This window comes from Gavia stellata, chromosome 8, assembly GCF_030936135.1.
Source record: "Gavia stellata isolate bGavSte3 chromosome 8, bGavSte3.hap2, whole genome shotgun sequence".
Lineage (NCBI taxonomy): Eukaryota > Metazoa > Chordata > Aves > Gaviiformes > Gaviidae > Gavia > Gavia stellata.
In genome coordinates, this window is record NC_082601.1 from 31230824 (window position 1) to 31246767 (window position 15944).

The 15944-nt window shown below is 35.0% G+C and overlaps 1 protein-coding gene across 1 annotated transcript in view; it reads left to right on the top strand.

The window, feature by feature from the left end:
- The first annotated feature begins 11098 nt into the window (after nt 1–11098).
- Nucleotides 11099–15944, top strand: part of HYCC2 (hyccin PI4KA lipid kinase complex subunit 2) — a 28341-nt gene continuing 23495 nt past the window's right edge. The window contains exons 1-3 of the mRNA XM_059820041.1: nt 11099–11159; nt 13330–13408; nt 14482–14583. Coding sequence (XP_059676024.1) covers nt 13358–13408; nt 14482–14583 — 153 coding nt within the window. The 5' untranslated portion in view covers nt 11099–11159; nt 13330–13357. The remainder of the gene's footprint in view (nt 11160–13329; nt 13409–14481; nt 14584–15944) is intronic.

Sequence of the window (15944 nt, forward strand, 5' to 3'; positions counted from 1 at the left end):
TTTCAAATTAAAAAAAACCCAAAACACAAAAAAACAACCAAACACCTTCCCCCTCAATAAACACCCCCACGTTAGTAACAGTGCTCCTCACTATTTTTAAAATATATAACAAATCAACCACTTCACACTAAAATATTAAGTAGTCCTTCCTTACAACTGGTCAGTCTCTAATTATGTTCTAATATTAGTTTAATAGTAGAATAGTAACAACTGTGTAAACAGTATGCATTGTGTTTAACTATTCAACAGTGAAGATTAATAATTAAACTCATACCAAGACAAAAGGGGAAACTGGTGTAGTTGTTGCACTAGTTTATATTTACTGATATTTTAATTCTCATACAGTTATTTCACCAAGAAATAGTGTATACTTCCATGTGATAGGCCACAGAATGCCAATTATAGTAAGCTGAGTTTCAGAATTTCACGAGAGCTTCTAATAAGGTGATTAAAAAGCATTGTGCTTTCTTTAGAGGCACTGTTCTTTGCTTGTTTTTTGTGAAGGAGAGAGTCCAACAAAGGCCACATAATTTCTTGCTCTGGAGAAATCCTAGAGAAATTAGTAGGGTTGGTGATGAGCATCAATTTTTATAGCACAGTCGCACAGTCACCTTTATCAGTTGCATCAAGTACGTGGATAGTTGATGTTAAGGTAGCTCTTAATGGATTGTGTTGTGCAGAATTAAGATGGTCAGGAACTTCTGTTCCTGTGTATTACTTCCTATGTGTGGAAATTCTGACTTGTATGGTCTGTTTAATCTCAATATAAAATAACAGTGTTTTTCTTCTTATTTTGTGAGATTGTTCTTTGCAGTTCTTAAAATCCCTTTCTAACTTTAAGAAAACAAGTGTGAGATTGAAAATTATTGACACTGAAATAATGCTGTGACGTATGACATGGAAGAAGACAATTTGTTTCCTGTAGAGAAACAATTGGAAGTAGTAAAGGCAGCTATGGTCTGAGCAGTTTTGACTCTGAAAGCTGAAGCAGATCTTACGTTTCTGGATTCTTGATGCTGCTCTGCTTTACCTGTGAACAGCAAGCAGCCTCTGTGTGTGCCTTAAGTCCTCTTCATGTTTAATGTGCAGAGCCCTATTGCCTCGTATATTATCAGGTCAAGCGGAAGAGATCTGTGCTGTTCTGAAGTTGTGTCGTCTTGATGAGTAGTGGTGAGACCAGCGATGTTTCATGTAACTATATTTGTTGTTCAGTTTGCTTTTTAAAGTCTGGGAACTTGTATTGGAAAAGCAAGACCAGAATATCAATCAGAATTAATTTTACTCTTGAAAACCAAACATCTTAAATGTGAATAATGCATCTGAGTCACACGTATGAAATTTATGGCATCATGCAATAAAGGAATACATCCTAATGTTCACGGACCTTTAGCTCTGGCATTTTGAAAGTTTAGGTTGGAACTTTTTTTAAAATTATACAGTAAGACTACAATCAGTAATATGACATAATTTTAGCTATAATTGAAGTAAATTCAAATAAATGTGAAGATTCCATTAATTTAAGAGTTTGTGGATGTGTAAGTGTATGGGGGGGGGCGGGGGGGGAATCCGTCACCTCAGCTTCATTTACTTACACTCTACTTCCCAGAGCTGAAGGCTTTACCATCTGGAAGTTGGAAAGAGGGATTTCATTACTTTCAGCAGAGGATTCTTTAGGTTAGATCTCTTTGGGAATACTTAGGGTAGAAGAAAGGAGGTTAGATAAATTAATTAATGAATATGTAACCTGAATTCCAGTTCGTGTGAATTACAGTTGGTAGCAGATACTACAGTGAGAAATATATATTGATATTTTGGCTGGAATTAATAGAGGACTTCTTTTTTATGGCTGTTTTCTTATTATAGCAGATATTTATTTCTATCAATTGAGGATGTTAGAGCTCAAAAATGGGAAGCTGCTTAGAATCTGCAGTTCATATTTATAGAACTGTTTCTGCATGCATTTCTTTCCTTTGCAGGCAAGATAGGGATCTTTCTCAGCATAAGGTCTGCAGTCCTATTCCAATGTGTGTGTTGAGGGTTTTTTGGTGGTGTGGTTTTTTTGTTGATTTTTTGTTTGTTTGTTTGTGTTGGTTTTGTTCCCACAGAAATTCTGTTTCAAGATTTCTCCTAGCTCATTCCTGTTCATTTTTAGTACTTAGCAGTGAGTGTCCTTTAACTGTGGTTTTGCAAGTGTTAGTTTGCTGTTAGGGTTTTTGTTTTTCTTTTTTTTGGCTTCATTTTTACTATGCATTTGCTATCTTTAGTAAAGTCTTTCTAGATTTAATTTACTTCATAAACCAAAATTGTGAACCAAGAAGGTGTTTGGGAGAGGTAGGGTTACATGGAAAGTAATTTGCATGGAAATGTTTTTGTAAGTAAAGAAATTAATGAGTTGCAGACAAACTAGCATAGGAAGAGTTATTGCATATGAACTGATGCAAAGAGAGGATGAGGATGTATTGCTTAGCGTAGGATAGGTTGTCACACACGATTCTGAGAGGAGAATGTTTTAGGTTTAGTGTAGGATGACTACATGAAGTTGTTTCTAAGGAAACTGGTGCTGAGAGAATAAGGTAACATTTCTATGGCTAACCTGTGTGTGTGTGTATATATATTTTTAAATGCATCGATTCTTTATAGTAGAATAATTAACATGTGTTCTGCTGTATTTAAGGCTGCAGGATAATTTCATTATTATATTATTGCTTCCCAAATCCTGTAAGTAAAGTAGAGAAGTACTTTCTTCATGTACAGAAGAAAAATGTCTCCTTCCACTTTCTCAATCATCTTAACTCTTTTCTGCTTCATTCATTGCATGAACTCCTAAGAGAGGGATTTATCTGCAAGTGTACAATAGTGTTTTACGCAGGTTCTTAGATTCTGTGAGGCAAACAGGACTTAAATTTTTCTGTAGAGTCACCTGACTTCCGTAGCTTTCAATAACTACTCTGTGCATTGCAACGAAAACATCAGCTTTAAAATAATTTTTTAAACTCTGTTATAAAGTGTCTATTTTCAATGTTGTATTTTCATTCACACTGCCCTAATTGTTAGTCTTCAGCAATTTTGTATATGCAAAGCACAGTTTCACTGTAGTAATTGTAGAAAGATAGAAGGTTTGGCAGCTGAGCTTTCTGGTGCTTGAAAAGGTGCAGAAGATAATTCAGGGCTTAAAGTTACTTAGAGGAGGCTTTTTGGAACAGATGGGCTGTGTCTTTTCTTTACCCCTTTTTTGGCAGCAGCTGAAATTGATGTGACCTTTTTGATAAGAAACGGAGCTCACTGTGCAAGTAGGATACCGTGAAAATTTACAGGAGTATTGTCAATTGTCTTTGACTTCACTGTGGTAAGGCTTTCTCCCATCATTTTCCCATAACTTTCTTTGTTGCTGGTATCCAAAAAGAAAGTTTTTTAGCCTGGTTATTACTCCTGAGTCAGAGTGGGCAGGGAAGAAATGTCTTATCCAAGTTGTTTTGCATGACTAAGGCTTGTCTAATAAGGCTGGCAACCTAAATCCCACATATAGAATATGTCTGCATTTATATTTTAAAATTGGAATGCATGTCTGTCTGCTTAAGCCTGCAATTAAATTACCTGAGAACTGGAGTTGGAAGAGGGCTCTCTTTCTATTAAAGAGAATGCTTGAGCTGATGATTTAAATTAATAACTGTCCAGAGAATGTTTTGTTTCTTTCTGCCTTTGTCAGTTTTGTACCTTGTAGAAGTTTCTGGTGTTCTGTGCTGTGGAGCTGTATGGCTGAGAGAGTTCTGGCAGAATGCTTGTACCTGTTTCTAAAGCCAAGTTACAGTTGTAGTTCTGATTTGTTGAGGACAACAGTTTTTAAAATTATTTTTTATGTCTTTACCAAAATAGCAGCTTATATATGTGTGTTTATTAAATATGATTGTGATAGAGTAATATATTTATGTAGATGGATAGAAGGGAATCACAATGGTATTTGTGCTATGTTTATTATAAGAAACATATATTATAATACATGTACTTTTAAATAAGTATAACAAGTAATCTACCAAAATCGAACATTCCCAAGGCTGGTCTTATTTTCTCTTGGGATCAGATTAGCCTAAGAGTCAATCCTTTTTCCAGTGTGGAAATCAGACCATACTGTGGCTGTTTAATATGGTCTAGCATATAACTTGACAGTAGCTGGATGAAGCTGTATACTGAGCAATTAAGGAAGGAGATGCTCCTAGGAGAAATTTTTTTGTAAAGCATACAAATTAAGTGCTAGCTTACACCATTAAGTTTTCTGCTTTACTCTTCTTGTTCTACAAAAGAAGTAATTATGTAAAACAGGTATTAGAGTATTTATCTAAAACCTCTTCTTATTGCCCTCATGATCTTTTATGATAATGAGTCCTACTCTTACAGTATGAGAAATGGTATATTGTTAGCAGTCTAACATTTCTACCTTGTTACATTTTAATGTTTTATTTTCTATTACTCTGCTACAAAAAATCCATTCTACCTTCTCTACCACTTAATTCCATGTGCTTCTAAGACACGGAGTTCTTTTTTCTTTGAATTTTTAAAATTATTCCCATATCCAGGTTAGAAGTTATTTTTCACAATCTTTGTCATTAACTGCCTCTTAATGATTTTTCTGCCATATACATACTTCTTTTTAGGTTGCTTGAATCAAATGTAGGACAGCATTTCAAATAAGAACATATCAATTTTGTATGCTCTACTTGCATGTTTTCAGGTTTACTTTGTACCATTTCTGTGTGGTCAAACATCTTGATTTCTTTTGTGGTTGCTGATACATTCCTGAGCAGATGTTTTCATTAAGTTGTTGAATGTATTACTCAGTCTTTTTCCATTTGGTCTTTTAAACCTCTGCATTCAGGAATAACTCATCATGAGAAGTTCAAATTGTTTTTTTGTTATCTGCGTTTGTCAGCATGTTGCACAGTTTCCTTTCTCCAGAGTTCACCATTCTTGTTAAAGTGTGTGGTGGTGCTGTGCATGTTTCCTATGTAGTTCTGACTACCTTGTCTCATGTTGTCTTTTATCTATTCTGCTTACCAGAGTGTTAATTATATTAAATGAAGGTGCTCTTGTTACAGAGCTATGAACATTCTGGAGCAAAGGAATTGAATGTAGATTTAGTTCAGAGTAAGGATGCATTCTTGATGCTTTCCATGTTACTTTTTTACAGAAGTAGCATGGAGAAATGTTTGTTTAAATACACTTCTTTCCATGTTCAGTAATGAATTACAGATATGAGAGGAGGGTATATGTAGCTTGGAAGAACAAGCTGTATTGATAATTTAGTTTTCTGTTCTTTTAGACCTACTGTCAGCTAATAATGTTCTCTTGGATGAGTGGCACTGGAAAGAGATCATGCAGCTCGAAGCTTTGTTCTTTTTGTTGAGACAGTCCAGGTTTTAATTGCAAAATATTCTTGCCATAGCCTTTGAGGTAAAAATACATAATATTATTGTTCATCACTCAGCTAGGATTCAATTACATTATATACATTGTGACATCTAGTATATAATGGCAAAAAAAAAAAAAGGACTCATTCTTGAAGTGCATGCCCCATTTAGGTAACCTCCCCCATGTATTTTGAAGCCAGTATAAAATCCTGGCTTCTTTAAAACAAACAAAACCCCCAAATAAAATACAAACCAACAACAAAAAACCTTTGTATACTTGAATAGTCCTGTCTTCTTAAATGCCAACAATTATTAATATCTAATTGGTAGCGTTTCTTTTTCTTTTTAATCCTCAGTGTAATAGTTGGTATATCTGTATAGTGAGTGCTGTTGGCTCTGATTATTTGGGTAATCATTTTGCAGTTGTAAATTGATCCTGGTTTGTGGTTTAGATGCAGACTGGTTAATAATAATGTATTTAGTCAGTATGTTTTTACTCTAAGTGAAAAATGTGCTCTCTGATGAGAGAAGTTGGTTAATCCTTTTTTCATGTCTATTACTGTAGAAGTTAAAAGTCCTTGGGCAGTTATCCGAGTTTTATGTTTCTTTGTTTTGATAGCATATTACTGTAATAAGTTTTATTTCAGACTTTAATATTTTCAAAGACAATAATATAGAGAATGGGGAATTATATGAAAGGTGTCTTTAAAATGGGAATATATTTCTAGGTTAGCAAATAAAAGGATTGTAATTTAAACATAATCTTATGGTATTTCAGTCTGTTGGTAACTTCATTTTCATTGTCTCTTGGTTTATACATATTTTATAACTAGTCTAATCCTCCCCAACCTGTCATCACAAGTATACCTAGAAAGTCAAAGATGTGAAGTGCTATCTCATATATCCCAATGAAAGTTAAGTTCTTAAAAGTTTAGGCAGCTCATGTGTTAACATCAAGAATTAACCCATGGTTTCATACTTTTTTATTTGTGTGCATAGCATGAGCTAGGAGAGTGCTTTTGCTTGGTAAAATTCTGTTTAGATCTCAACTGTAATTTGCAGATGTACAATGCAAGACTGTGACTTCCTTTGAGAACAGAATATTGTAGCTTTAATGTTCAAGTGTAAAGGTTCCAGGTGTAATGATTTAACAGCCTTATGTCTCATATTCTGCCACTTTATGCCAAATGAGTAAGTTTAAGAGAAAACTTTTTTTTTATTTTGGGGAAGCTTTTCAGTAGTTAATTTTTATATTTGGTTTTAACATTGAGTCACTGTGTTCCCAACTATAAGTTTTCTGTTCCATGCTTTAGTGTGAATTTAAACTTGCTTGCTTGTTCTTTATTTAAGGAATCTTAACAATCAGTCAATATGTAAAAATATTTTAGTATATCTAATTATTACTGTTACTAATAACTTAATTTCTGCTTAGTTATTATCCTTCCTGCATATTATAAGAGCCTTTGAGCCATAGTGGGAAAAAAAATCTAGTCTTTTTAAAATAAACATGAGAAATCTCTTATATTGCCTGTATTTTGTTTGCTTTGGGAGAGACGTGAACACTCTGGAAATGAAATTCAGTACTCTTAGTTCAGGTTGCTTCAACTCCGAATAAAAATGCACAGGATTTAATGCAGTTGAACCAGTTTATTTTAGAGATGCATCCACGTGGTGCTTGATATATCGCCCCCCCAGCCCCAAGATACAGCAAACTGGGGAGTGAATGTAAGCACCAGTTGTGCTTTGCAGATGCTCTTGTGAAAATCCCAAACAACAGTGTGCATGTCAGGCTGAGACAGCCACACAGCTGTTGTGCTTGTGTTCCTCTCTAGCAAAAGTGGCAAAGTGAGTCAGGCGCAGCCTGGCTGGTGTGCTCCCTGCTCTGATGGGGCAGCTTGGAGGGTGGGCACAGTGGGAGGCACAGCCACTAGGCACTGAGCTAAGATGCTTACTGTGCTCTTGTTAAGTTTTCTTGCAGGGAGTCAGTGCAGAGTTACTGTACTGTAAATCCATGACCTGATTATCTTGCCTGTTTGTACAAGTCCTTAAAAATGTTTTTAATATCCAGGCAGATAATTTGAAAGGGAGAGATGATTTGTCCTAAAACCAAACTAGCAGAGTAATCCTAGCTGGAATAGGTGTGGGCTACTTTTGTATTGATACAGCAGAGCTATATGTGTATATCCTTTTTAAGTTACGTGAGCAAAGCAAGCTTTAACACCTGAAAAAGTCTTCCAGGAAGGATGCAAATGTAGCATTGCAGAAATGAATAGTTTGTGTTTATATTTTTCTATAAACGTGGTGCAAGACTGACACATAGATAAGGTGCTTTTCCTCCTAGGATATAGTTCATATTATTGGTCTTTAATGTACACCCTGTCAAAAATGTACTGAAACTGGAAGGACAACCAGCTGTATTTACATAAGCAACTACACAAAGCTGCATGTGGAATTTTCATTGAGTGAAAATGGATAGATCATACAGTAGAGGTGGCCCAAAATGATCTATTTTGTAAAGCTTTCTTTCCCCCCATTCTCCTAACAAATACACAAAAAGCGCTATACAGTGTCCTTTTCTTTAGGGATGAATAAGCAAAAGATTCCTGTGGTAGATGCCCCATATTCTAATCTTTTGCGTACTTGGGAGATCATCACATACAACCTTAGCAAAAATTATTCTGCTTTTTCAAAGTAGAACTGTTAAAATCTTACTGTACCACATGTAGGAAAACACTGTGCCCTGGATTCTGTTTCTAGCATTGTTCTTAAACGGCATAGCATAAGCTCCGTGCTTCAGCAGTTGTTCTCAAGATGGCTGCTTTCCTATGCAGCAGGTATGGCTTTGGTTCTGAAGCTGACTTACACTGAAACAAGTCCCCAAAGAGGGCTTGCTTGAAGGTCGATGCACACCACAAACATTGGGAGAGAAGTATGTTAGATTCTGGAGGGGAAGGTCAACTTTCCCTTTTTCATGGTAGCTAGCCACTAAATGGGCTTAACTATAATATCAAACTGCACCCAAATTTTGACAGTAGCACAGGTTCAGTTTTTAACTTTACATGAGTTGACTTGTTTGACAAACAGCTATATGTGTACTTTCTGTAAGGCTTAATACCCTTCTGTAAGAGGAGTTAATTTCTTAGGTAGGTTAGGTGTTAAGCCATTATGATACTTGACATTTTTGACTTACTGTAGTAGGAACATTGGAATTGCTATAGCGTTCGCAGTAAGGCATTTGAATCATTCTTGTGGCTCTTGGTGGTTTTGTAATTCCTTTAGATATGCCAGGCTAAATCTTGACTCGGGAGAATTGCTAATTCTTCAATTAATTGATCTCACTTATTTTGTAGTAGTCTTCTCTTAACTCCACACTACTACATTTTTACTGGCCTGATGTGTTTCTTGATAGCCTTGTACCGTTTCCTTACTTGTGCAACAGTTAGCTTGCTTAGTGTTCTCCTTGCTCTGAATTGTAGTGCTATAGGACAAAGAACACTTGTGGGTACTTAAAATATACAGTAGTATTTGGTGCTCAGTGTAGCTTTATCAAATACAAGTTTTGCTTTTCTGTTGGAGCTGTGCTGTAGTTTCATACGTATTACTGTTCACTGGAGTGTAAAGAGAAGGGGGATTTGTGTTTTGGCATGGGTTTGTTTTTTGGTTTTTGTTTTTTTTTGTTGTTGTTGTTGTTTTTGTTTTGTTTTGGGTTTTTTTGTTTTTAAGCATAATCTTAATTCCCCCTTGCAAGGTTTCTCCAAGGAAATAGTCAACTTCATACAGAGTCAATGTAGTCTCTTGGAGTTGATGCAGTGCTGGAGGAGAGCAGCTACTTGCCTCCAGATTTTAAGAGATTTTAACTTCAAAGCTGAAGTAATCATTTGGGGAGAGGGGAATTTTTGGCCATGAGTTAGAGCTGATGTTTGCCTCTGATTTAAGAACAGTTATTTATTGTTTTCTATGTGTAAAACAGTTTGAACCCCCACATCCCATTTGCGACGCTATTTTTTAATTATCTTCTACTTAAATTTAATTCTAGAAAACCTGCAGATTTTGTTTGTAAGCAAACTGAAAAGTGAATGAAAAATTTTGAATTGTTACAGCCTGATTCTCCCACCAGGTCTGTGCACATCTGCTTGTGCTTAGTCCTTTTGTGGGGAAAACTGTACATAAATAGAAGTTCCCTTGCTGGTATATTTGCTGGTATATAACTGTGGTTCTTGCTTTGGGGCTAAAATAACTCAAGTTCCTATCCAGAAAAAAATTATGTCTAACTTTAATGCAGCTCTGGAAAGGCCCGCCTCGTGAACTTCCAGGATCTGTGTCTTTGGTTTTGACGCTAGAGATAGCTGGTTAGGTACAATTGAACCTCTAGGTAGCAAGCGTAATAATTTAGAGCTATTTGGGACCCCATGGCATTTCTAGAGAGTAGTGTATATCAGATATGTCTGGATGTAAAGGTTGTTTCTAGGATGATGTAAAACGGGAAACTTCTAGAAGTCCTCAATCAACTCTTGCAGACCTGATACGCTGTCTTGAAGATGCGTGCCTGATAATTAAAAGAAGCAACTGATAATAAGTTAAATGCATACATATATTTGTCTTTCAAGTCTCCTGTACATGTTTGAAAATCTGTATGTAGTCAGCCATAGTGTGCCTATAGGGTAGAATTTTTTTTTTCCAAACCCCTCATAAATATTGTCAGGGAAAGAAGAAGAACATTTGAATTTCATTCATTCAGAAGTGTATTAATTAAGATTTCTGCAAGGAATTGCATTTAAAAAAAAAAAAACCAGTTGATTTTAGAAAATTCATAGAGGACATTGGTTTGTGTATACCATCTTGTGATAAAAGCTTTCACTTGCAGTGTAGCCTGGAGAGGGTGGTACCTCCTTTCAGCCTATCTCTAATTAGCACGCAGGAGGGGAAAAAAAAGACCTTTTAATAATTCAGTAATTTGGAAAAGTAATTAATTGAATAAGCAGTATGGAATGGAATACCCCCATTGTTCATATACTTCAATTTCCTATTAGAGGTCTCTAGATACTGAAATCCTCCAGTTTACTTTGAGTGGGCTCATTTGCGCGTTGTTTACCTCATGCTCAGCATGAAGGGATCCTGCCGTGAAAGGTGAACTTTAGTGTAATGCATGATTTTTGCAATGACATTGAAATTTTGGCTCTGTAAGGAATATATACTAAGAACAATGATACTAAGGAATAGTTTTTAATATATTCCATTTAAAAGTATATGTTCCTCAAAGTCAGGGTATTGATTCAGCTTACATTTTATAAAAGTATTACTCTTTTCTTTCCTCTTGCATCTTTCTTGCACTGTTCTTTGTAAGAAATAGTGCTTCAGTTTTCCTTTTTAGTGTGCTTGTAGTACTGTCCACCACTAATACGTAAGGGTTTTCCACATAGGTGACAAAGCCTTTTTGGATGAAGGCAATCCCTCCCTTCTTCCTCCTGCTAAAATGCTGAGCCTTTTTTTTTTTTTTCTTTTAATGGCAAATTGCATTGTTACAGAAGGACCCAGATAGGCGTTAGTGGATTGATAAACTTTAATTTGTAAGGTCAAAAAATATATACATTACTGTTTACTTTACTGTATTTCTCCTTGTTTTGTGATCATCAGAGTTTCTTTTCACCTTTCAGAAAACGGGGCAGTACTTGAAGGCTTGACAAATGCATCCCAGGTTGAAAAACTGCTGCATTCCTCTTCCTCTTCCTCCTTTAGAAAATTGACTTCTTTAAAGAGGTAAAGTTGAATGTTGCATTTCCTGTAGAAAATGGGGTTTTTTCCAGGCAAAGGCAATTAAATCTCAACTTCTGTAGCGTGTCCTGTGGTGTTTTAAATGAACTTATATCCATGTCTCATTCTGAGGACTGATATCTGGTGCCCTATCTATTGAAAAGGATGTCTTTGGAAATCTTTGTTTGCAGAGATCTATTTAGTTTGTTGTGTTATTTTATAGAATTATTTGTCAGCGCCTCTGCTGAAGTCAGTCACCCAAGTGTTACTTGAATTTAAATTACTCTAATGTTATTTCTGAATAGGATATTTAAACATGCTTTAGAAATCTGAGGCAGTTCCTTATCCAGAGGAGCTTGTATTCTCTCAATGACTTGATGCAAAGGGCCATGCTAAATGCTGTATGTAGTCCTGTTCATACAAAGTTGCTAACATTGAACTTATAGCTTCCCAACACGATTTTTATGTCTTATTTCACTTCATTTTCCATTTAACAAATACTGATCTGTTCTTAAATACAAATCTTCTTTCAGAGATCAAAACATGTATGTTCTGAGACCAGAATAGGTGATTCCAGTCATCTAGTCTGGCTGTTTAAAGGCCATTTATCATAAGACTTCCATGATGTAAATTGTATGTCAAACCCATAACTTTTGGTTGAGACTAAATAATTTTCAAAACACATCTGAAAGAAAATTATAAAAAGTAAATAATTCACTTCATGATTACCTGCCTTTTTCTTATAAATTTTACAATAAGTTTTGCAAATAGTAGCACTTAATATATTCTTGACACTACTTGTATGAAGTTGATGAGCATAAGTGTTTATGGGATTAAATATGATTGTAGCAGTCTTCATCTTGTTACCGTCTGGTTGTGGAAGTGGTCCCCCCCCATCCCAGGCTGAAAGAACTTCAGAAGAAGTTGCAAAAATACTAATTTAAAAAAAAAAAAAAAGGCTTTGAAGCTGGTGGGTATTTGTAGTTTTTAGGAAAAATGTGGTAAAGATATATGAGAGTGTGTGACAGCTTTGTTGCATATAATTGTTACATAGCAATATCAACTTTAAAAAAAAAAAAAGGACTGACCAAAGTATCTCTTAAAATACAGTGTCCCTTTACAGATTTTTCTGTTCTTGTTTCTGTTCAAGCAGCTGTTAACCTGCAGGTGCTGTCAAAAATAAACTTTTGATGAAACCTTAACTAAGAATCACTGTCTTCCTATGTCTAGTATGACTTCAAACAGCTCTTATATTTTACTGTCTCCTCAATTTATGCCTTTTCAGGTCACTATTCTTATGCTTTAGCCTCTAGTATTAGGCTACAGCTTCATTTCACTTCATCAGATTAAAATTTTCTGCGACCTAAATGACTTCCAGGTATTGTCAACCTGTACTGAGATCACGCAGAAAGACAAAATGACCCTTGTTGCTTAGACCTATTTAAACATCAAGCAAAGGTGTCTAATGATGCATTGTGTTTTAAACATTCTTGCTATTGCCTTGAGAATTAAACTTATGAGAATTCAAAAGATGTTAGAATATGACTGTTGTACATAAAATGGAAAATAATAACAACAGTTGTCCTTGCAAGTTTTCTTTTCTTTTGTTTCTAAAAATGCCAACATACTTTTAGAAGAGCTAAATCTTGCAGTTTGAATAAGAAGCCTCAAAATTCTTTAAAAACAAGCTTTAAGGAGTGAAGTTCTGCTATTTGGATTTCTAATAACTGTTTTTATGAAACTGCTTTACTTCGAGCTGTATCCAGAACTGTCATTACAATGTCTCACATGATTTGTTCCATGATGCTCTTTACTTTGCTCCACTTGTCTTTTCTTTGTACTATATTTGGTAAGGGAGCAAGAATGGGATGATGTGTTTGTCTTAAATAATGTACATTTTGGCCTGAGGCACTGAATCCTTCATTTTCCTCCTCCTCCCCCATTAATGTGAAGGACTTTTAGTCCTAGTCCTTTTAGTCTAAAAGTCTGAAGAGAATAGTTTAATCATTGTTAGAAAATGGGACCAGTTGCCCAAAATGCAACTTTTCCTATTGTTTGATATTGTATAATTCTATTGGAAATATGTTAACAGCTTTTCATTGGGGTAGGATTTTACAAAACTAAGTTTTGCTGTTGGAACTCTTATTTAATTTCTTTTTTCCTTTCTCTTCTAAAGGTAAGAGAGAAGCAAAAGTAGTAAGAAAATGCTGGGATCAGAACGAGGTGTCGTGGAAGAATGGCTGTCAGAATTCAAGGTGAGCTGAGAAGATGAATTATAGCTATACCATTGGCTTTATGCCACAGAACATTGTTGTTCGGGGGTTTTTTTATATGCAATAATTAACACTTTAAATATCTATTACTTGATCTTTCAACTTATAATGCATAAAGCATGCAAAGGTCTATGTAAATGAGTCAGGTAGTACATAATATGCAATGCGTTGTTCTAATAGTAGTTTATTTTTATTGTTTATTATTGTAGAGCAGAACACTGCTATAGCAATGTGGGTTTTTTTAAAGCATATATCGCTGTGTAGATCAAGCTGATAGAATTTAACTACCAGCTGGAAAACACTGTCCAAATTTCTAATTAAGCAACTCTCCTACTAATTTTTTAAAAATGTTTGGAGTTACATAAAATAGTAAAGAAAAATATTTGGCTGTTTTTTTTCCCTATGGTATGCATAAAATGAATTGTTTTGTCATGAAGAATCTGAAGTATTTTTAAGTTATTTTGCATGCTGATAATTATGCTGAGTGAAATACAAGATAATGCATAAACAAGAAAACTGGACTTCATGACTGATATGAAATTAATCTGTTCTTAAGATTAAGAATTAGTAATTCCTCGCATCATTGGTGGTACACAATAAGTCATTACGTACTGTTGTTGGAAATTTGTTGAGGAGCCAAGAACGCAAAATCCACAGACCTGGTTGCTTGGTGGAACTTGAGGCTGTCCGTGCTCATTCTAGATTATCTATGCCTCTTAAATAATTCAAGTTGATTTGATAAAGACTTTGAAAAGTGCTTTTTAAATACAGAATATCAAGAAAGACAGTCCTCATATCAAGCTGGAGCAAATGATTTTTATGAAAGATAAATCTGAAACTGCTTTTGGATTTAACCCTGAAAGTTGGTATGTGCCCCTAAATGCTATTCATATGGAGAAGAACTGATGCTGAATGAACTAGGTTACAAGTCTGAAAATTTACTGAACTTCAGGAGTTTTTCTTGATGTTGGGATGAGACTGAATCGTTTTGTGGAGATCTTTAATACCTGGAAGCATTGATCTGTCAGGGTAACACTTTTTTTTTTTTTCTTTAGGCATTACCTGAAACACAAATTTCTAGCTATGCAGCTACATTGCACCGAAAAAAACCACTGGTACCAGCTCTTTATAAGGTCATTCAAGACCCAAATAATGAGGTAGGAGACTTCAAAAAAAGATTTTTGTTCATATTAGATCTACCACGTCTACAACTAAAGCTAGTGTAATTAAGAAGTGAAAATGGAGAGGAAGATTCTACAATTCTTCTTTCTAATGTAGTCTAACATGGGTTTGGCATGAAGTTTGTTCTTTTTCCCCAGAAACCACCTTTCAGTCATAATAGATAAAGTAGGCCCTACAGTGAAGCTTAGTAAGACCAATGTGCTTCTCACCTGGTGGCTTATTACAGTGGAAGATGGAATCAGTTTATTAAATCCTATTAAAATAACCAGATCTTCTTTTGCTTATAGTAGTATCATGTTTGTGTAATTTGGTTTACACTGCTGTAAACAAGAGCAGAACCAGGGCCCCAAAATATAAATATACAGAATGAAAAGTTAGCTTACCCTTGTATGTAATTCATTTTGCAAATGACGTTAAACTGAGCTTCCTATTCCATTGGCTTCTGCTATGAGCATTTCTGGGAAAGCGTGTGAAATATAACTTCTGAATAAATTGTGCAAGCATACCATTCTCTGCTGTGTAAACTACTTCAGATAAAATGCTTCAAAATATTTGATTTATCATCTGTGATCTCTTGTATATTTAAAAATTAAATGGCAAGCATACACAGCAAGGAAGTTCTTTATTTTCCTAAGTACAGCTCAGCTGCTTTTGGAAGCTGAATGCTTGATTGAGCTTAAGGAGATTGTGTAATGCTCATGCAATAAAAAAAATGCTTCATAGCTGTCGACTTAATTTCAGTGTTACAAATAACTTGCATTGTGACCTTTTTCTTTGTACTGAAGCTACTGTTACTCTCTCTCCAACCTCAAGCCACCATTGCTGCTGTTGTCTTTTAGTATATATGTATTTATGTGTGTGTATACTTCTGAAAATGTAAAAGCTTTCCTTTGCTTCGAGAAAAAGAATTTGATATATTTTTTTTTTTAATGATGCAAAGAACCAGATTTGCAAAAGGAGTATCTTCTTAAGGGTGTGACAGTAATCTTATGTTGTTGCACACTGATGTTTGTCAAATATTACTCTCTGGAACTGCTGTTGCTGTTTGGGCCTGATTCTGATATCAGGTATAAGATAAGCAATCAAACTCAAAGATGATTAACTTCAGGTTCAGCTTGTTAAGGCAGTATGTATTTTCTGGTTGCATTTCTTGCAAACTTATTTGTGCCTGAGGAGTATAACCATAGTAAATTCATTAGTTCGCATAATTCTGTGGTAATTTTTAGCTCTAAGTGAGGTGGTTTTTAAAATATGTTTTATAGGGCATTATTTGGTAGAAGGATAACTGATTGCTTATGAAGATAAAGCTTATGTGGTAGACTATTATAAAAATGTA